This window comes from Rhyacophila brunnea, unplaced genomic scaffold (genome assembly GCF_057557595.1).
Source record: "Rhyacophila brunnea isolate RB1 unplaced genomic scaffold, BYU_Rbru_1.0 scaffold_3, whole genome shotgun sequence".
NCBI classification, from domain to species: domain Eukaryota; kingdom Metazoa; phylum Arthropoda; class Insecta; order Trichoptera; family Rhyacophilidae; genus Rhyacophila; species Rhyacophila brunnea.
Genome location: NW_028232965.1, coordinates 50,298,241 through 50,320,100, shown reverse-complemented (window position 1 = coordinate 50,320,100; position 21,860 = coordinate 50,298,241). Strand labels below are relative to the sequence as shown.

At 34.1% G+C, this 21,860-nt stretch overlaps 1 protein-coding gene across 2 annotated transcripts; it reads right to left on the bottom strand.

Annotated features, from left to right (window-relative positions):
• Positions 1-546: 546 nt before the first annotated feature.
• Sec31 (COPII coat complex component secretory 31) lies at positions 547-21,310 on the bottom strand. Of its 2 annotated transcripts, XM_085951964.1 has the most exons (25): positions 21,272-21,310; positions 20,541-20,764; positions 18,468-18,601; positions 18,008-18,177; positions 16,744-16,826; positions 16,489-16,605; positions 15,919-16,063; positions 15,036-15,185; positions 14,776-14,928; positions 14,567-14,659; positions 14,284-14,491; positions 14,059-14,183; positions 12,005-12,061; positions 10,573-10,687; positions 10,357-10,467; positions 9,298-9,492; positions 8,497-8,717; positions 8,211-8,408; positions 7,965-8,103; positions 7,176-7,280; positions 5,297-5,778; positions 2,287-2,505; positions 2,041-2,181; positions 1,391-1,462; positions 547-869 (listed from the first exon to the last, which is right to left on the bottom strand). In XM_085951964.1, exons 2-25 carry the CDS (start codon positions 20,741-20,743, stop codon positions 681-683), a joined length of 3,825 nt encoding a protein of 1,274 aa, XP_085808090.1. In that variant the 5' UTR covers positions 20,744-20,764; positions 21,272-21,310; the 3' UTR covers positions 547-680. The 2 variants fall into 2 exon arrangements, with proteins under 2 accessions (XP_085808090.1, XP_085808091.1); XM_085951965.1 differs by lacking the exon at positions 12,005-12,061.
• Positions 21,311-21,860: the final 550 nt, after the last annotated feature.

Sequence of the window (21,860 nt, the reverse complement as noted above, 5' to 3'; positions counted from 1 at the left end):
TACAAAAAATATCGACCAATTTATATTTTTGGTTGAAAAAAATAAATGCTTCAAACCAATCAATCAAGTGTACCTATATATTTTACTTATTTAACAATACAAACTTAAAATATTTAATAATATTCTACTAGTATCCCCAATTCAGAAAAAGATTTCAAATAATTTTGGTATAAAGCAACATTTCAAATATTATAAATTTAGTACATAGAGCAAAACAATTCTAAGTGTAAAGGTGCAGCTAGATAAAAAATACTTTCATTTATTGATATTATGCACAAAACTTGGTTTCAATTTCAAGCACCATATGGTTGAAACAACTAACCTAATAATAATGATGAAAATATTACCCACAAAACAATAATTCATAAAAACATGAACATATTATGGAATAAAGAGTCAAAGCGTTCATATTTATATACTTAAATGTTTTTTTATCTGTCTAAACGAAAAGTGAATTCAAAACTTTTTTTAAAAATTCTTATATATGTATATAATTTTTATAAATTGTTTTAATTATAATAATGTTGCAAGGTTAACATAACACAATGTAGCTGGCAATATTGAGTTGCCCTATTAAAAAAATCATTATTTCAAAATGTGTCTTTTCTATTAAAATGATCGCCTATCATTAATAATAACCAAAATGGCATTAAAATTTTAAGTTAAGGCTGACGCAGTATCTATCTGAGATATATCTGCAAACTGCTGGCGGTTTGTATCATGATTTTTAAAGATGGCAAAAACGATGCGACCGACGAGAAATCGGGGCCGCTGGCCAGCGCCATCAAAGCCGCCAGAGCTCCGTTATAATCGCCCCCTTGTATCATCTGCACCACACCGTGAAGGGTGTTGATTGCGTTTTCAGAGAGCTGAAAAAGAAATTATGAAAGTGAAATATGTGTATATAGTCTAGCGCCATTACAAAAAAGGACATTTTTATAAATGCATAATGACTAGTCATATCCTGAGGGTAATTTCTAAGATATTGAGCGAGCCACTTCTTTTGCCCGGGAGTTCCTAAATTACAAAATGGTGAAGAAAATTTATCTATAATAATTACCATAAGATTTTATTGATTTTCAGTTTGGATATGCATGTTATGGTGCTGAATACTAATTTGAAGCTAAACTTAACATTTTACAATTGGAAGCCCACAAAATACCATAAAGGCCAAAATTTCATTCAATAATTATAACTGTCTAATTTGATTGATTTTCAGTCCGGATGTTTAATTTATGGTTTTAGTTTAAGTTAAACTCAATATTTTACAATTTGAAGCTAATGGAATACCAAGATAGCGGTTTAAAAAGGCTTTGAAAAAGTATCGTGAAGCCCTGCGATTTTTTGCGTTTCACTAAAGTTTCCACTTAATGAATAAATAAATACTCACTCTATTTTCCCTCAACATGTCGTAGAGTGTTTCCAACTTTCTCTGCACGTCATCCAATTTTCGCTTGATTTGCTGTAATCGAGAAAAGAATAATAAAAATGAATTTATTCTAATTTTTATACTGGAAACAGACACTTTTAATGACACATCATTGAAACATATTCATTAAGCTGATGAGATGACAATAATACATTCACTTATGAACAAGATTTATCGATTGAGGGTACTTGGTGGGATTTGAATTCAAATTCTAATTGATTTAAGTTTTGTACAATTCCATTTAAATCGTTTTTGTAACCCGGTTTTCGCCTTTCGGCATCTTCAGGCATTATGAACATTGTGGTAAATATACAACTGACAGCTGATATACTAAATTAACAAATTAAAAGATCGCATTATATTGAATTGCATTGAAGAAACTAGTGGTAACTGTTGAAAATTATATATACCTATAATAATAACGTCATATTTGTAACCACCAGAAATGCCTGGACATTGGAATTTCAAGTGTTGGAATTTTCAGATTATTAGCAGGTGAATAGTGTCTAAAGATGCCAAAAAGCGAAACCCATGTTTAAAAAAAAACTAAACTTTAATCAATTAGAAGATAATATTTTAATGTACAGTGATGTAATATTTTTGTTACTTACAGGATTTGTAGAAGACTGCGCACACTGAGCACGGAGCGCATCAAAAACTGTCTGCATGTGTATATGCTGCTCGGGGATCGGTGCCTTCTGAACAGGTGGTGGGGGTAATTTTGGAGTATTGTCAACAGGCGCTTGCGCTTGCTGCAAAATAAAAATTGAATAGTATCAAAATATATTTTGCTGATTTCAACAAATCACTTCAAAATACATTTGAGGTTCGATTGAATTCAAATATAATATACACACATAATTGGCCTGTTGGTTGGTCATCATATTTGACATCTGTTGATGCTGCATGGGAGGCATGCCACCATAGCCGTGAGTCTGCGGCGGCGGAGCTTGCTGCCCGCCCATGGGATCCATCGTGTACTGAGGGGGGCCGGTCAATGGAACATGCTGAGAAGGAGCCGCCGAACCAAACAGGGGATGGACAATGGGAGCCGGGACTGAATAGTCTTGCTTCGGCTGAAATTTTTAATCAACAACTTTTAATAAAACACAATAAAAACAAATTATCATAAAGCTCTAATTACTGTAAATAATTTATCAGTAACAATAAATGCATTAATTTTACAAGCCGCCACTGCCAAATACGCTTTTCTTTTCATAGAAGTATAGCTTGCAATGTATTTTTTTTACAAAACAATATTATTCAACATTGACACGTGTGTAAAAAAAATCATAGATTAGGAGTAAATTAACAATAATAAAAACTACATAATTATTATATAACTACTTAACGTGTTGTTATTTGAAGTTTTGGAGCTTCGGAGTCCATGCATTTTTATTATTGTGATAAAAATAATACTCGGAAGCCATTGTTAGTGAAAAATTGCAGGATATTTATGTATATGAAAATTTAATTGAGTGGAAATCTATGTATGTGAATCTTTTTCAAAAACACAATTCAAACGGGGGATACGGACATAAAAGTGGAAAACATTTAAACCGGGCATTCAAATAACAACCACAAACTTAATTAATGTACCTCGACAGATTCAGTATCTGTGTTTCTATGCGAATGAGAAATCATTTGCTTCCACCGACGTGTACCGGCATGTTCAGCAGACATCTCTTTCTAACACAATATTTCCGCATTACAAATGGGCACATAAAATTTTATGTTTCGTAAATTAATTTATTGAAAACTTATATAATTCCTTCTGTATGATCCGCACACTGTTTCTTTCTAATATTATAATGTTGTTATATCAGAAAAAAAAAATATGTACTATAAATAGAGGATTAAAGAATATGTAGTACTACTTTTTAAAGACACCATAGCTGATTTTTAAATGTTAACCTCATTGATTAGTTTGTCTATTAAAATCTCACAAATACACATTAAAAAAATGCCAGTATGGCTGCATTAAGTAGATAATTGAAGTATAATTGTAGATGAGGGAATTTGTTGACAAGATAATGCCGGGCCTACACTGGCAACATGTCGCGTGACAACCTCGTTAAATTTTACGATAATTATCATAATTGCTTAAGAAATTTTACGATAATTATCACATTTATCGTAAAATTTAACGAGGTTGTCGCGCGACATGTTGCCAGTGTGGACCTGGCATAACAATCGCGAATAACGAAAGTTAATCTATCGAGACCTTATTAAGAAAAAATTAACATTTTTACTTTATTTGAATGTCCACAGTGACATGTAACAGACCCTCTTAAGGCCTTGTCCACATGGCGCGTGTCTCGCCGCGAGTGAACGTGGACACCTCAATGAGGTCACCTGTACCTCGACCGCGCGCGACAGTCGTCACGGCACGAGTGCTTGTGGACGGCTCAATGAGGTCACATGTATCTGGAATGCGCGCAAGTCCTAAAATGGGTTTGAACCCACATCTGGACATTCAGATCAGTATTGCTTTTATGATTAGCGTTTAATCCAGGGTAAGGACCCATTTGGGTTGAACGAATGCCAACACCCATTTCCCATTTTAAAAAATCTGGCAATTTAATCTCCATTCTGTCACATTTTATGAATATGCTTCACTTAGAAGCAAAAATGGTAATTTAACTTTATTATTTGAATGTATGAACAAAGGCAATTTAATTTACCAATCGATTAATAATATACAGTATAACCCCTATTTTACGTTTTTTAAGGGACTGAAGAAAAAAACCTAATTGGAGGGAAAATGTAAAAGGGGGGTATTGAAAAAAAAAGAACATTTAAATTTTATGTTTCTTAAAAAATAACGTTTTATTAAAAAACAACATTCAATTAAAATTTTTATTGAAAAATCGTTCGAATGTCACGACCCAATCATTGTCAAGTGCGCGTAACTCGTATATTTTGAATATTTCCGACGTAAATCGCGGGAAAGAAAAACGTAAATGAGGGTATTAAATGTACTGAAATACATCGGGACTGAAAAAAATACACGCAATTACCGGGAAAACGTGAATTCCGGGCACGTAAAAACGAGGTTATACTGTAGATATAATTCGTGTAAAACTACATAAGTCATATTTTTTTCATTTTCAACAGAAACATTTTTGTGAACACCGAAAAAATAGTGTAGACACCAGAAATTGTACAGACTGAAACAAAATTAATTATTGTCATCCAATAACTAATAGGTAATATAAGTCGCCCAGTATTATAATATTCCAATATTTTTTTTTTTTTTTTAAATAATCAAAGGTTTGTGTGTTTCTGCATCCTTCTTTTAGGAGCTAGATAACTTACGTGATTAAACTTGTTTGTAATATAACATTTTCCAAACAACATTTGACTTATATGCTTATAAACAAAGGTACAGGATTTTATTGACTTATTGAATCGATAATAAAATGAAAAATTCAATTTCATGACTTATGTGCTTTTACGGTCATAGAATTAATATCATCGGTTTATCTTGTAAAACTTGTAATTCCTATTTTGGTTAAAACGTGATTTATACTGAACTCTGCGTAAGAATCTTCAACCCATAATATGTCCAAAATCATTTCAAAAATTATCTACAAAACCTTGTAATTCATGCCTATACAACAGAAAAATTTGTAAACCTGGTAAATACTATAAATTGTTGTCATTTTTTGTATGAAAAGTTTATTCATTGTTTAAACTTTGAAATAGCGAGGTTCCCAAGAAAGACTGATAATATCCAAACATATAATATGAGAATGGTTTCAGGACAGCAGAAGGAATAAACAGAGATACCTATGTACCCTCATAGTAAAATTGACAATACAAGAAAAGTTTCATAGTCCAATCCTTATTATATGTGTAAATTACCTGTGCATTTTTTGCAGCTGCAGAAATCATAGGCGGATCATTCCATCCTGGAGCTGCCGGTGTATAGGTGGTAGGAATGGCTTCAGCGCCCACTTCAGCATTATTATAATATCCGGACTTTGCCGCTCCATTATACATATTATCAGCCGGATTACCAGAACTAGGATATGATTGAGAGACAGGATTCAACAATGAACTCGGTTGGTTCATTATTGCGGGCGATAAGTTAGAGACACCCGCTTGAACCTGGCTATATGACTGAGGGGAGTTGTACATGGGCTGGGCCGTGGAGTAAGAGGGTTGGGCCGTATTGAAAGGAGTATTGTTGGGTTGTGGACTGTTATAAGACGGCTGCTGCGGCTGCATCATATTCTGCCTGTTTCCGAAGCCAGGTTGAGTGTCGATGGGACTAGGATGGTAAGATCCCACACCCGATTGCACCGATGGGTCGCGCAGGTATTTGTTTCTGCCAACCGGACCACCTACAAATGACAGTCACCACAATAAATTAATTATCAAAAATTAAAATGAATTCCTTTTAAAAAAAAATCATGCTAATTTTACAATACTTAGTAGAATTATAAACTTTCCGAATTACAGTGCTGGATAGCATTTCTACAATTTTTATCATATTGTGAACATTGGAAAAATTGAGAGCCACAGAAAAATTAATATTTTATTTTAATTTAATTTAATTTAATTAATAAGTTGCCGCATTGAAACATGGTAGCATTGTTTGGCAGTATGCACTATCTTTATCTTTACCATTTGACGTTTCGGTAATATATGTATTGTCATCTCCGAAAGTGTACGTGGGAGTGCCTATTTTTTACTGTATAGTACCCCCCCCCGCTGATGATGAAGTGTATATGGTGGTTTATCGTCTTGCTGACCTCTTTCGGCGACATTCTAATTTAAATTATATTAATTAAATTAAAACAACGCGGATTTGCCCGATAATGATTCTGGCCTCTAGGGTTCCATAGAATTGGATCCTTTGGAGATGAAACCCTTTGGGCGGTATTAGTATGTATCTATAACATGCATGACATGTGCGGTTGTTCATTTTAATATAGGTACTAAATAATTCTAGTATGGTGTATTTAGCTGTCTTTTCATAGGCTATAATGATTATAATAATGTGAATGTTGTTGTTCCAGTACAGAAGTCAAACATCATATTTTGCATTCAAAATGGTCATGTACATAGTTATTATTAATACAGTAACATCCATTTGTAACAAATGCATGTTTCAGTATTTATTTTAGCAATAGCTACACATTTAATAATTATATAGAATTTACTATTTGAGTGAATGTAAAATTATATTGAAACGCTTGAGGTTTTTAACCGCTGCCGGCAATAATAGTGTGAAGTATGCTACAAATGAATCTACAATGTGAGATAACTTGCAGTTTAACCATGATTCCTCCTGATCTGTGCTGGGAGGTTTTGTATGGCGGCAGGTGAGTTATTAATTTTTTTTTCCACCAAACTGTTCCGGGTAGCAGACGACAAATATAAGATCGCCTTGATGGTGGCCGACCTCCGCTAGGGGATGGCACAATAAGAAGAAGATACTTATTGAAAGTTTATCTTTATAGACATACCAATCATATGCAAAATGTTTCATTTGGACCAGTATTCTTCCGAAAAAACACAAATTTAACTGACGCCTGAGACTGGCATTCTGTCTTCAAAGACAGGCAAATAAGTTCTCGTTTTTGTATGGCCGGCCTTGTACACCCGGCTATATCCGTGAACATACTTGCTTTGGCACAGTATCGTCCAGATATAAGTCGAGTAGACAAGGTTTTCTTTAATGTGTTTGTTTAAAGAGTCCAGAATTTAAAATGATATACGTTATGTTTTCACTTACTGTGAGACGATGCACTTGTAGGTCTAGGAGGTTGTTGAGGTGGTAAATTTTGGACTTGAGAACCGAAACCAACATTTGCCACGGGAGGAATTTGATTGTCCATTCCTAAAATAATATTTCATTATCATGAGTGATTATTTAATTAATGATTACTTTCACTCATGAAAATGCATGAATATGAAAAATTTTTAAACATAAAACAGTAAAACCCCTGTTGAAATCAAAAAAAAATTTGAATTATGAAATACAAAATGTATACCAAAAAAAACACAGTAAAACTTGAATAAAAAGGTTTTTTGTTCCAATTTTGTAATTTGTTCTCAATCGCTATAAATAGATTTTATGAATTTTCATGAAAATTTCGATTCACAGCAAATTTCAAATTAACTGTGTTCGTATTAGTGAGGTTTTTCTGTTATTCTATTTGTAAGTAATAACATTACTGTGGTAGACACCTTTAAATACTACGAAATTATTAGGTCTGTAATTGACACTAAAATGTGTATGAACATTGATGATTAGCAATTTGGAGAAGAATGAACAGTTATTTTTACATTATTTGTCTTAATCATTCACCCCTATCCAATAAACAATATTCGTCACAGCTCCCACACTATCCGAAATACTCTGGCAATCAAATTTTTTTGTAGGAATCGACATGTCATCTTAAGACAGTATATGACTATTATGTACTTAGCACAAAATGAAGAAAGTGACAAAGGTAAGAAAATAATAAAACGTTTTTAAATAACCAATACATAGTGGGAGAGCAATTGGAGACAACATTACCGTGATTATACAATGGTGACTGAGTTTGCATATAATTGGGTTGAGCTGCAGGAAGATTATTTCCCCAAGAATCTTGAGGCTGAGTTGCACTTTTGTAGCTTGACGTACGGACTCTACTTCCTCCGCTCGCCCATTGGGTCTAGAAAAACAATCAACTGTCGTATAACATTTGTGTGTCTGAACACTACATTCAGAAGACAAATATTTATTACATATTTTGATTCATTAATAATTGAGTCAGTTTACCTGATTTGGTGCAGGTCGCTGCATGCCTGGTCTGTTGGAATTGACATAAGGTTGAGCGTAGCCCAATGCGCATTGAAGTCTGTATGTCAGATCCTGATCTTGCAACCCGGACAATAAGTTGAGAGCGCCTTCTAAATGACCTTGCGATGACAATCGCAAAGCGTAACTCGTCAGCAAATTAGATAGTTTTCCAGATGCCTAAAAAGCAAGAAAATAAATTAAATTGATAAAAACTGATGGATAACGCTTCTCAGTTACTTTTAAGCGACAATAGAATAAGTATCACCTCTATGGGTCTTCCCCTATACATAGCTGCTAATCTCGCGATGAGAACTAATTCCACAACTTCGGTGAGTGTTTTGGCAGAAGCTCCTTTAGCTCCGGCTTTCATTTCCTGCTGCCACCTGGACACAAGCGGTTCAACACTGGCGCTGCAAAGATAGCAGATCACCGACTCACGGCACAGTGCCGGATCTGTCTCCTTGTCCAATTTTTCACCGAGGGATTCTTTACGAGAGAAAAATAATAATGTAAATCATATCACACAACAGATTTAAACAATTTTCCAATTTAGTCTTTTTTAATTTGCATCAGCTTTGATAACTGGGGAAATAACAAGTATAGTGATATAATTTTGATGCGATACAATGTTTAAATTATCAAATAGTATCAAGAATAAACAACAATTTGAATATATTTCAGGCTACAAAATAATTAAAGTAGATAATATGTAGCAAGATGAAGTAGTCAACAGCAATGAGTGGCACAATTCATTTTGGTTCAACATCCATCTTTTGACACAAGATTGATGTCTCCTCCGGGTAGAAAAAAATTGCATTCATGAGATTGAATATGTACATAAATTAACAATAACTATCATGTCGTTCGATTAACCCCTTGTATCTTATTGTAAATTTTATTATAACAACCTTAGGTTACGTGAGATTAAACCATGTCAAACATAACTAGGCTTGAATTCTCCTCACCATAACATTATCACCTCAAGGGCTTAGAATTGACACCTGGCATTTAACTATACTATCATCTATATTTAATTTCATTATCAATACAGTAAATGGTAATTTACCACAAACGGCATAGAGTTGTTCAGGGGCGCAATGAGTGAGTGCCGCAGCTAAAGTTGCTTTCCAACCAGAAGGGGCAACGCTGTCGGCCAGTGCCGCCCAATTCCCTTCCAACAGAGCGGAAGAAAGGCGAGAAACTGCTGACTTTCCTTGAGATAGATGTCGCCTCTGAGTTCGAGACAACAGTTCAGAACCACCTGCGATAAAAATAAATACATTATGTAGATAATAAATGTACATACAACATGTTATTTAACTATTAGACCTGGTGTAATTAATGAGAAAAAATAGTAAAGATTATGCTTTGTAACAGAAGTTGTGTTACATGTGATGTGGGATACAATAAGAATCTGTTTATCAATTCAAATATATACAGTTGAGTTTAGAGAATTTTCTATACCATTTTTTTGGCTTGGTTTCATGAGCTAATTTGATAAAGAATGTAATGAAAAAATAATATTTGAATTAACTTTAATCAATATTAAAAATGACTATAGATATTACTCCTTACTTACTTCATGTCTAGAAATCATTAATCATATGGGCAGACTTGATAACTTACAATATGTACAATCTTCAACTTTAAATAGCAATTACATACATGCAATGATTCAGATCAAATTGAATCATCTGAACATTTATTGTGATTTTAAATCATATGTAGATCAAAAAATATCTTTTGATCAACCGGTTGTCCAAATAAAAAATCTTCCCTAGTATTTTCTTAATTCATATGTCACAGTAACTTATTAGAGATTATGTTAGGTCAAAATATAAGTAGCTAAATCAATTTAATTGTAGACCTATTTTTACTTCGTATTGTCTATTCAAATAATGACAACATGACAAGGCAGGATGCCACGGTACAGGAAATAATTTTATTTTTTTTTCTATTTCACCACTTGATAAGAAGATTTCAAATGTCATTTTTCAAACGGGTCAGACAATTGGTGGAAGTCAGCAAACCTGGTCATGGAATTGAAGCATCAGAGAGTAAAAAGTAAAACAAAGCACAATATGTGCATAGTTGTCTCTTGAGACGTAAATAAATTTTATCTTACCTGTACTGGCGATGATCAGTGCATCTGCGGTTTTTCCAGAATCCATACACAGCTCAACTGCTGCTTCAATGTTTCCACTCAATAATGCTTGGCAAATAAGACCTTCAGGATCTAAAAATATTTTTATACTAAAGATTATTACTTTGTTCCTAAATGGTACATATTGATATAAGATATTTCACAATAATTTTATGGTTTGCAAAAGCTAAAACGTACCATCTCCAGTTGGAATAACAAATGGCACGGCGGCTTTAGAGTCCTTAGCATCCACATTATTCGTTGTCTTATTGGCTTGGGCTATATTGTCGAAAGCAGCAGCACCATCTACACCCTGAAAAAATAGCACAAAATTGTATTAAATTACTACGTAATGTTTAAAAAAAACTGTCATTGTTGAATACAAATGAAACGTGGCAAAATGGGACACGATTATGCATAAACAAACATGAGACCAAACAAGTTATAATTATATGAGGGAGAATAGTGAATTTGATGAATTGATCATAAATCGTCCCTGTATATTAAATATGTGGTGATTTTGACAAAAATGAGTTATTGATACCACATGATGTGCATTTTTTTCTCTACCATAATATGTATTGTACCACTTGTGGAAAGATCGAATAAAAAAATAAATCACCAAATAAAATCGATATTAAATTAATACCATGTGCGTGCATCCAAAATCATGCACAAAATAGAACAAAATTAAAATAATCTTATGTGAACACGCCATGTTTATTCATACGCCATACAACGATTCAACGTATTCAACACGGTGCATATAGAATTAATCCTATGTGATAAAAACATGGAAAAACTATGATTTTACAATTTAATAATAATAATAAAAAAAAATATTACTTATCCAATTTTAGTTTATGATTGGGATCTATAAAAAATGTTAAAACATAATATATTATATAATATCATTTACGATTATTTTTTAAAACAGTTTTTTTTCGATTATTTCAGAATATGACTCAAACTACATAGGAGATATTTGAAATACAGGGACGATATTTATATTCGACAGTTTTTTCATTATACCATAAGATATCAATGACTGCCTACAATTGACATTGGTTAGGGTTCAAATAGACTATATGATGATCGGGCACGTATATGCTAAGAGCGTTTTAGTGTCTATCATCAAATCTATGCCATTCTGACATATTGTATGAGAGCTATGACATCGTATTTACACTCTGTGACACCCAGTGACACAGGACGCCAACATAAGAAACGGGTTTTTCGATATATATATGACCGATCGTCATAGTGTATTTGAAGCATTACTAACGTATATACAGAAATTTGAATTTCAAGCATTATTTACCTAAATAATAATGGTGATTGTGCAAAACTTTATGCTTACTTTATTCTAATGCAAGACATTATTATCTCCGTACATCCATGAGAAATCAATTTTAGGGCACAAATATGGACTAATTGCAACAAATGACCCTGCAATGCGAAATGAATTGCAGCTAATTTCAAACTTCACTTCCATAATATGAAGACTCCACCTCCATAGAAGATTTTTCTTCAACGTCTTTGCTTACAACAGTTGCAGTTATTCACAGTTAACAAAGCCGGTTTCAAGAGTAAGAGAGAACGAGAAATTTAAGATGGTGAATGATCTTACCGAAATATCTGTGCTAGTATCAGTAGAAGGTTCCGCCTCAGTTTCAGAAGACTCACTCTATAACCACAACACACCACCACATAGCAAAAGCAACAAGATTAGTAAAGACAAGGGATATTCGAAAACTCTGTGCATAAAGCGCGAAATATATTGAGGTGCATGTCGCATACTATCACATGACGTCACAGTAAGCTGCCGCTACGGGAAAAAAGTGTGTAATGTCGTTTTTTGGTGTTTAAAATGTTATCAGACGGATGTTACCATCCCATCGTAGCACATTTTTAACCTTCAAATGAACATTGTGAGTTAGCAAAATCTGCCGAAATCACCAGAACAACAATGCGGTAACCTTACGTTGTACTGCACTGCATCGACACCTGCATGACTCGTATGAACGTTAATATCATTTTCTACATGCATACACATTTTCGAATCATGTCAAAATCAGGTGTTTTTTGTTTTTAGCAGTTGGCACAGTGTATTTTTTATAAGAATGTTGTCTATTATCTATGGTTAGGTTCCGTTCAAAATATTATTGAATTTACAGACACGTTACTAGTTTACTCCATCATTGAATTTACAGAGATCATCTTCGTTGAAAATATTCTGCAAAATGACGAAACTAAAGACTAAATTTGTCGCCGTGACAATATGACAGTACGCGACATGCATCTCAATATAATCACAACTTTAGTGTTCAAGCTGTGATAAATGAAGTTAGACATAGAACACTTTGCAAATCAGTATGGAAAATAGTAAAAAAATTAAAATGTTTCACTTCTGAAAGTTGTATTACATATAAGTAAAGTTATTATGGTGTATTTAATATTCATTGAGATTTTAAAAAATAACTGTCAATATAATATACTCCGATTAAGGTGGTCTTTTTGTGGATACTAAATAGAATTTTAAGAAGAATTATTAGTGTTAGCTTAATCAATAAACAGCAATTTTAGAAGAGCATGGTGTAAGAATTCTGTGGTCCGACGGCAAAGGTTCTTATGTCATGTTTTGATGAAAATTATATTTTAATTCTGTGTACAGAATGATGCAGTTAGCAAAGTTCTTACGTCATAAAAATATGCCAATTTGACTGCTTAATACATTTTATTATTTCAAAGTGTAAATACCTACCACACAAAAGAAACAAATATTAAATATCAATTCTAAGCTACAGCATTTTGTAAGTTCAAATGCAAGGAACTACGGAATTCTTAGTGGATAAATCAATTAAAATTACCTACATATAAATTTATTGTTTTTTTTTTATAAACCGGCTCTCACATCTAAACTCGCCTTGTCTACCGCACAGCCATAAAACAAACCTTCTAGGAATGTGGCTCCGATGTTGCATATGAAGAACGCGCATATCTACCGAGCGACAGTCACGCGCAACCTCTCGAAACATATATATATTTGGATGCGGCGACTGGCGAGCCGGTATAGGAATGACTAATTCATAGGTGTGCGTGTGGTGTCTTTGACTTGCAGCCCGAGACGCATGCGATTTGTTGCTAGCAGCATTAATGTTTTTTTCAAACTAAAAAGTCGCATTCGACCAATGTGCGGAGCTCCATTTAACAACGTGTGTTTTGTGAATAACGATGATGTCACATCGACGTATTCGATACGTTGCAGACGATATGAGTTTTGATGTGCGAGCCGACTTAGGATTAAAATAATAATAAAACGACTATCAACATATCACAATTAAAAATATCTAGAGGAAGACAGAGCACATGTGTCATGTGATATACTTTATAATACAAATTCGGTTGAATATTTGAATATAGGTAATGTAGAAAGCAAAACATTTTCATTTTATTTCGACAAAACGGTATGTGTATCCACAGTAGGTATATATCCACATTGAATCAATAAAATTAATGCAACTTGAAGTTAGGCACGTAAATTAGGAAATAATAGGAAAAACACTGTACAACAAAGAAAGAGCCACCTCCATTGAAATCTCTTGAAAATTAAGAAACCTCAATAATCAACGCACACAACGAATTTTTATAATTTATTTTTTAGATTAACGGAAACTGGCATACCCTGCTAAGTCCTGATAACCGATCGGTGATTTGGTCAATGTGTCTATCGATATTGTTCTGATTTTTAGCATTCAACTTGGCAACCTGACTGTTTATCTTATTGCTCATATCGTCTTGCCTGAATCCTGAAATTAAACAGACATATTTAACATCTTTCATTTTGACACAAATAACATTGATTTTGTGGAATAACAGAAACCGAATAAATAATTTGTTTAAACAAACCTAAAAGATTTAGCATTTCAGCTCTGGGTTCCTGGTCGAAGCTAGCTTTGAGGAAATGCCAGACGTAACGCTCGTGTTGTACAGTCGTTTGATCAGCTCTCTGACGGCAATGCTCGGCTAACAAAGTAGCACTACCTTCCATGTTGACAGCGCCCACTATTTCTTGGAGCGTTGTCGCTTGGGCAACCAGCTCCAAATCAGTTGTCACCTGTCAAAAAGAGTATCTTGAAGGCACCTGCTGTTTAATATTGCATTACTTTAAAACAGTAAATTAAATGCTTACCTGGCTGATAAAAACTTGACGTTGAGGAATAATGCCATTCTGTCCAGCAGCTGATTGTATTTGATTATCAATAGTAATCAATTTACCGCCAAACTACAAAAAAAAGAACAAACTAATAATAATTTACACTAACAGTTGACAATTACAAACCGTGTCCCATTTCAAGGTTAAACTTGAAGTAAGTCACATTTTAAAACGTTAATACCAACCCCGAAACAAGCTTTTATAGGTCTTCTGGTCCATTGAGGTGGCTTCGGTAAGACTTGTGGGGTAGGCTGGACTTCAGCATGGGAATGGACTGGTTGTTGATGGAATGTCTCCATCCCTGGGAAAGAATCCATGATCTTATTGCTGGTGGCAACCTAGAAAAAGATAACCAATCAAATTCATAAAATCTACCAATCCACATAAGATATTGTGCACTTACTTAACTGGATTTCAGTCAAGATTGGAGTATTAATTTACTTACCGGTTGATTGTGTGTTCCACCATTAATTGAATAAATGCCAACACGACCATCGTTACTGCACGTTGAAATAAGATTAGGATTCTTAGGACACCAGGATACATCATACATCCATTGACCGGTAGAACATATTTCCAAGAGAAGCTCTCCGCCCTGCAAAACATATTTCAAAAATTGAGCGACTTGAATTTCAAGTAGGTATAATTTTATTTTTTTCCGTTGAGATTATACTATAGTACTATACATTCAAACTCGGTTATTACGATCACGGATATAGCGAGATCTCAGATGTAATGAGTAAACATTCGTTGACATTTTAGTTTATGATTTTCTCCATACATTTATTCACTGTTTAACAAGCAACTTTTCGGATATACCGAGCTAAAATATGGTCAAAAAATGTCTTAAAACTGTTAATGTATTGATCGTTTAAAAACATTTCGACTCTAAGCAATAAAATTCGACCAGACAGGATGCCACCGAGATCGCATTACGTTTATGACACTAGGTAAGTGTCTAAGTAAATACCTAATTGGTGTTTTCGCTGACAATATTGAAAAGTATCCACGCATATGGTTGAAATATGTAAAAAAATCCAAGGTTTGTAAAGTCAGTAGGTACCTACCAGCGTTTATTACAATAAACAACTTCTTTTGTAGTGTTTATGAATGCCATGCTTGTTTCGGGGATTTTTATGATGGTTTTCAGATTTTTTATTTTCGACTTTTTTCCGACTTCTCGTGTTATGTGACCGCTCATTTAAAAATACCTATTCTCTGATATAACGAGTACCGCTTATAACGAGCAAATTCAGTTGGTCCCATCTTCCTCGTAATAACCAAGTTCGACTGTATTATCAACAACTGATAGAATTATTTTTACTCACAGCAGAATTATTATTTGGATTCCAACAAAGAATTCTTCCATCTCTACCGGAGGAAAGCAATAAATCGGGATCATCCTGACACCATGACAATCCTAAAACACCTTTATGGTGACCTTCTAATTGTAGTAATGGTGATGTTGCAAGCCTGGTGATAAAAGTTCCAAAAATATAATTAAAAATTTTGCTGTAAAGTAGAAAATATTCACCACACAAACGTAAAAATATATTACACAAATTGAATGATACAGTAGGCGCTCGGTAATCCGGCGTTCACCGATCCGGCACGTCCAATAGTCCGGTATTTTGCAACTCAGCCCTCCTGCTCTATAATCCGGCAGGTTTCACATTAAACTGCCGGATTACAGAGCGGAGAGCCATTCGCTAGACAGTTTGGTGCCCGAACTTGATAGATTATTTATTATTTCCTATAGAAATCCAATAATCCGGTATTTCCAACAATCCGGCATAGGTGAAAAAATATGGGTGCCAGATTATTGAGCACCTACTGTATATGAATTTTACGAATAAATGTTGTAATATAATATTATGTATGATAATTAATATGGTCACCTCAAATCCCACAATTGTATAACAGGATTTTGATCGTCTTCTGATGCTATGCACAATTGAGTCGCAACTGACGGATGCCACTCAGCTGCCTTCCATCGAGTTCTTGCTTGACCATCACTGGAAAGATAAATACTACCATGTCATCATCCAAATTATTATTTTTTACACATCCCATTCCATCCCAGAGAGGGTACGATAATTTAATCTTTCTAAGATAGTTTAAATCATTTGTTAGAATATTAAGTATGAACTTACCTCAGTTTAATAATAGGTTCATTTTTTCTAAGATCCCATACAACACACCTTGTTGAAAAGGTTGAAGCTAGAATATGTTGGACCTAAAATGATAATAAATGCAAATTTTAATAATAAAAAAAGGGATTATAAAGTCACACATTAAATAGTATTTCATCTTTTTTGACCATGTAAGATCATATGGGTCTCCACAGAGTGGGGTTTGGATTAACAGATACTTGTTTTACGATAAATGGATATTAGCCACTTACTCAACGTATTAGGTCTATGCTTTGACTCCAAACACAAATTGAAAAACAATATGTATATTTGCCAAACCCAGGATTCGAACGTGGGACCCACAACATTTATTTTTAACGACCGTTTACTATTTAAACATTTATCATGACGTTATTTCATATAAAAAAAACTGGCCAATGACTTAATACAATGTGAGTTACACTCACCGAGAATAGTATATAAACATATGACCCTGCACAATAAGACGCCTGCACACAGACATTCGATGTGACACAAAATTTATCTGAACCAAAAAGCCAAAAACATTGTATTCCCAATCGCGCAATTAGATACAATTTAATCCAGAGTCAATTCGTCGAAATAATCAATGATTAAAATATTCAAACTGTCTAAACATCGTTCAACGAAAGATATTCGCAACCTCTTGTACGAAAAAAAAATGATATTACACTCGTCGATCATTGCTGTTTTCATGCTTTGTGTGTTTTTATACTCTGACAGGCTGCAACGTCGACGGGTAATACCTGAACTATAACCGAAAACTGCACGCAACCCAGTTGCTATGAATTCGGTGCATTTTGTCACAACAGCAGCAGCAGCAACTATTTGAACTATAGCCAAAAGCGATAATGCCTTCACATTTTGTTGCAAGCAAGAACAATACAGGCGGCCCTTGACATTCGACCGTTCTACTTTCACACAATTCACTATTTCGAACATTTCTTAAAATTTAGATTTTTGTTGATGCTGTGCGCTTCCATGCAGTCGCTCCTCTCTCCTCCAATCCCCGTCACCTTCTCAAATATGTAAAAGGGTGGTATTCAACTATCTTTTGACAAGTTTATAATGAAAATACCTGGTTGCTAAGACGCATCGTTAACTTTATTATACCCACTGATAAATAAAAATTTTAAGTACGCTTTATGACTTTTTTTACATCCGTCTACTTTCGAACATTCAACATTCAAACACATTTTCAGGAACCAATTAGTACTAATAAGTACTAATAAAACAATGCTGTCACCTGTCTATTCCACGCTAATGCTTGCACGTTTTCATGTGGCTGTGATTTATTACCAGGTGCCATTGGTGTGCTTGTGTTATTCAAATCCCAAATATATATTTCACTCTCGGAAGCTCCAGATGACAAAAGATTGTTTTGAAATGGATTCAAATCGAGAGCGGATACAGAACCTGAAAAAACAAATACAAATGCTTAGTAAACATATTTATTAAATGAGTGGACGGATGTAGGTTATAAGATGACAGTGGCATGACACTACATCTGGTTGCTTTATCGTTAAGATAATATAGTTAGCCGAATCAGGAAAAATAAATTGATTTGTTTTAGATTAATTTGATAAAATAAGGAGAACCACTATCCCATTTGTGCTTAAAGTCGAAGCAGATGGATATTAACAGTGTAGATATCTTAACTAAAGTTTATACAATCATCTAATTAATAACTTTATAAAGTATCAAACCTGTATGTTTGGTATTCGATGCGATCAAAGCGTCTTTATTTCTGAACATGCTTTCAACATTATAAAACTGCAAAAGGCCTCCATCACAACCTCCGACGAGTATACCACTTGATGACCATGCTAACTTCTGGAATCTGTAAATAAAAGGCGTATTATACTTTGGATTCATTTGAAATTTATAACATGTATGTAACATTATTGCAAGGTGAAGTATTGTGCGATAAAGCCAATTCGAATTAATCAAATGAATCAGTGAGTAGTAGTGGCCTAATCCACAGATTTTCACATTTACCAATGCTTACATGTCATGATCCCTTGATATTAGCGATTTAAATCCTGGACAGGAAATTAATACATTAACACATTCGCGGACACATGTTAGCGAATACATGTTAATGATATGACACATTTAAATTTTAAAATTTTCGATTTAGATATAAGTACCTATAGAAAAGAGTTAAGTCTTAAGATACGACACTATCTAATGGAAATATGTTCGCACCGTGACACAAGTAGCAGGAAACATATTGTTTTAATCCAAAATACGACTTCTATCCAAAATAATCCAATTGGACGTCCTGTCATATCACATCTCACAACATACAATGTCTATAGACGTCGTGTCCGCGAATGTGCAAACTGAGAAAAGAGAGAAAACTCTTCATGGAGCGACCAAGATCCACATCAGATTTTGGAGCCAATAATAATAATATTTATAAAGCAAAGAATTGAATCCCAGGTTTCACAAGTTTAATAATGATTTACTTAGAAACCACCGACATTCTTTAAATTAAGTAATACTTTATTTTTTAGATGACATAACTACTTATAAAATAATATGATTCTCAATTTTCTTAATCACAGGATACGAAGATTGCAAATCCTACTTGATTCCATGGAACTATAATTAAAATTAACCTGGACGGCATATTAATCCACCGGAGGATGACAAAACACTGTTGCATCATTTCATTTTAAGTCATATCTTAGCGTTGTGGCATTATCTCTAAACACATTTTTTGGGGTTAGGTCAGTGTAGCTTTCATGTTCTCAAATAATATATAAATAACCTAAGGGTAAAGATACATTTATTCATGGAGACCAGTGGCGCACCCAGGGGGGGGGGGCAGGGGGCCCTGGCACCCCCCTAAAATGAAAATTATCAGAATGATTTTTAAACATTGAAATTGAAAGCCAATAAACTATAACCTTTGGGCTTAGACAAATAAAAACACGGCATAAAAAATGATTTGTAATAATTCTCCAGCACCCTTTTTAGAAAAATTTCTTAGATTTTAATTTCTAACACAAAAATTTCAAAACACTAATGTCAGGTTTTTTTAGAAACCCAATCCCTAATGGAACTGTCAAAAAATTCTCGGTGTCCACCCGAATTCCGGAGTGGTGTAGGTCATGGCTGGGGAGGGCTGACAGGGCTCTAGCCTTGGGGGCTCGGGCTGTGGGGGGCCTAGCATGTCGGGTTGACCAGATAAGTGAAATAACCATACATAATAAATTAGCTTTAATAGTAAAAAAGTCGCCTGCGGCGCTATTATACTTCATGACCATGAACATTTTCAATTACTTAATATAATTGTGCAATATATTTTTTGATTATTATGTGTCGATACTCGACAGCTCCATTATTAAAGTAGGTGTATTAAAAATCGCCAATAATTCACTGTATAAGTACCCTTAATTTTAACTAAAACACAATTTGAAAAACGTTAATGTAGTGTTTCACACTGCCTTTAATCTTAGCGGTAGGTAAGGGGCCCACCAAATATCTTATCCTGAGGGCTCGTTTCAGGATGTGGGGACCATGGTATAGGTACACCGAGTGCAATAGACAAAAGACCGATAAACGAGAAATTAGGCTGTGAAGAAGAAAAAGAGCTTATGGGACTAATTTACATTCTCCTCCTTGGGCCCCCCCCCCCCCCCAATATTAAATCCTGGGTGCGCCACTGATGGAGACTGACGAGTTGTGTTAAAGTTGAATGATCGTACTCAAATAACCCATTACTTAATATATGGAATAATTGAAATTAATATGAAACTACAATAACTTACTTATTATCACTTGGAATGGAGATTTTCTGTTCCAATTCATAGCCCGGGTCACCCAAATTCATGGAATAAAACTCGAGCTTAGCGCTAGAACTAAATGAAGAGTCGACATGTTGAGCCGCTGACCCGGTCGCCAGAGTTACCGGGTTATAATTCTGCGGCGACCACACAACATTAACTGTGCTCTCTAACTCCTTTACCTTCATTTTGAGGGTATGATTTACTCACTGAAAACAGTTGGCAAAAATGTAATGACGTATCAATAATAATTCTCATCTAAATCAGGTTTCTGCAAAACATTTTGCTTAAATTTAACCACAAATGCACAAGTATAACATAAATTAGTACGATCTGTAGAATTCTGCCAATAATTGTAATATTTCCAATGTGATGACATCACAGTTGCGTTGGACGTTAACTGTCAATTTCATTATAAATATTATTTTGTCAAGACATTTACTAAACTGTTAAATTCAATAGATGTTACATAACGTCAAAAGAATCTAACGTAGTATTATCCATTAAACAATGTTTTCACTTATTTTACTGTATTTATCTTGTTGACACATCATCGGCTCGCCGTAAAAAATAATAGATAAACATTGGAAATTGACATATCGGCAAAATGAAATTTGCAGATTCCGAATCATTAAAATAAACCATGCAGTATGACATTCTGTAATAACAAATTATACTTATTTAACACTTTTATCAAACGATTTTTAAAAAATTACATTTTATTCAGCATCAACTATTTGAGATCCATGAGAACTAAAAACTTCAGAGTTCAGACTTCCAACGTGGCCCTATTGTCGTACAGTGAATCCCAAACTTTTTTGGTTTGTAGCTTGCCCGATTCAGTTGTCAGCTGCTGCGTGAGTTTGACAAGTATTTCCTGGAAGTTCTCTATTTATATCAAGAACATATTATTACTAGGGCCCGGATTTATATGCTAGTGCATGTTTTGTTAGGGTGTATGCACAGCTATGGGAGTTGCACAGAAATCCGTTTAGAAAGACGCAGAATCCGAAAATAAAATTTTATTGTGCATATAAATGCATATTTGTGACGTTAGAGCATATTTGAGACATTAGTGCATATTTCATTAATAAATGCATATTTTAGGGTTTTTGCATTTATAATTTTATCGAAACATAACTAAATCAGGTAGATGCACTTTCATTTTTAATGGCATCCTCGAGCATTTCATTAATTTATCAGAAAAAGTGAAGTCAACCCGGGCGCCTTTATTTAAATTTTGCGCTATCACCTCTGTGGACGTTGAGAGATCATTTTCCGCAATCATTTAAACAAAATGACAGA

Excerpts from the sequence above, each read along its gene's own strand:
- Sec31 (XM_085951964.1), bottom strand. The coding sequence starts at position 20,743 with ATGAAGGTAAAGGAGTTAGAGAGCACAGTTAATGTTGTGTGGTCGCCG. Across the intron at positions 14,660-14,775 it reads CTATAAAAGCTTGTTTCGGG|TTTGGCGGTAAATTGATTAC; the intron begins GTTGGTATTAAC and ends TTTTTTTTGTAG. Across the intron at positions 8,718-9,297 it reads ACAACTCTATGCCGTTTGTG|AATCCCTCGGTGAAAAATTG; the intron begins GTAAATTACCAT and ends TCTCTCGTAAAG.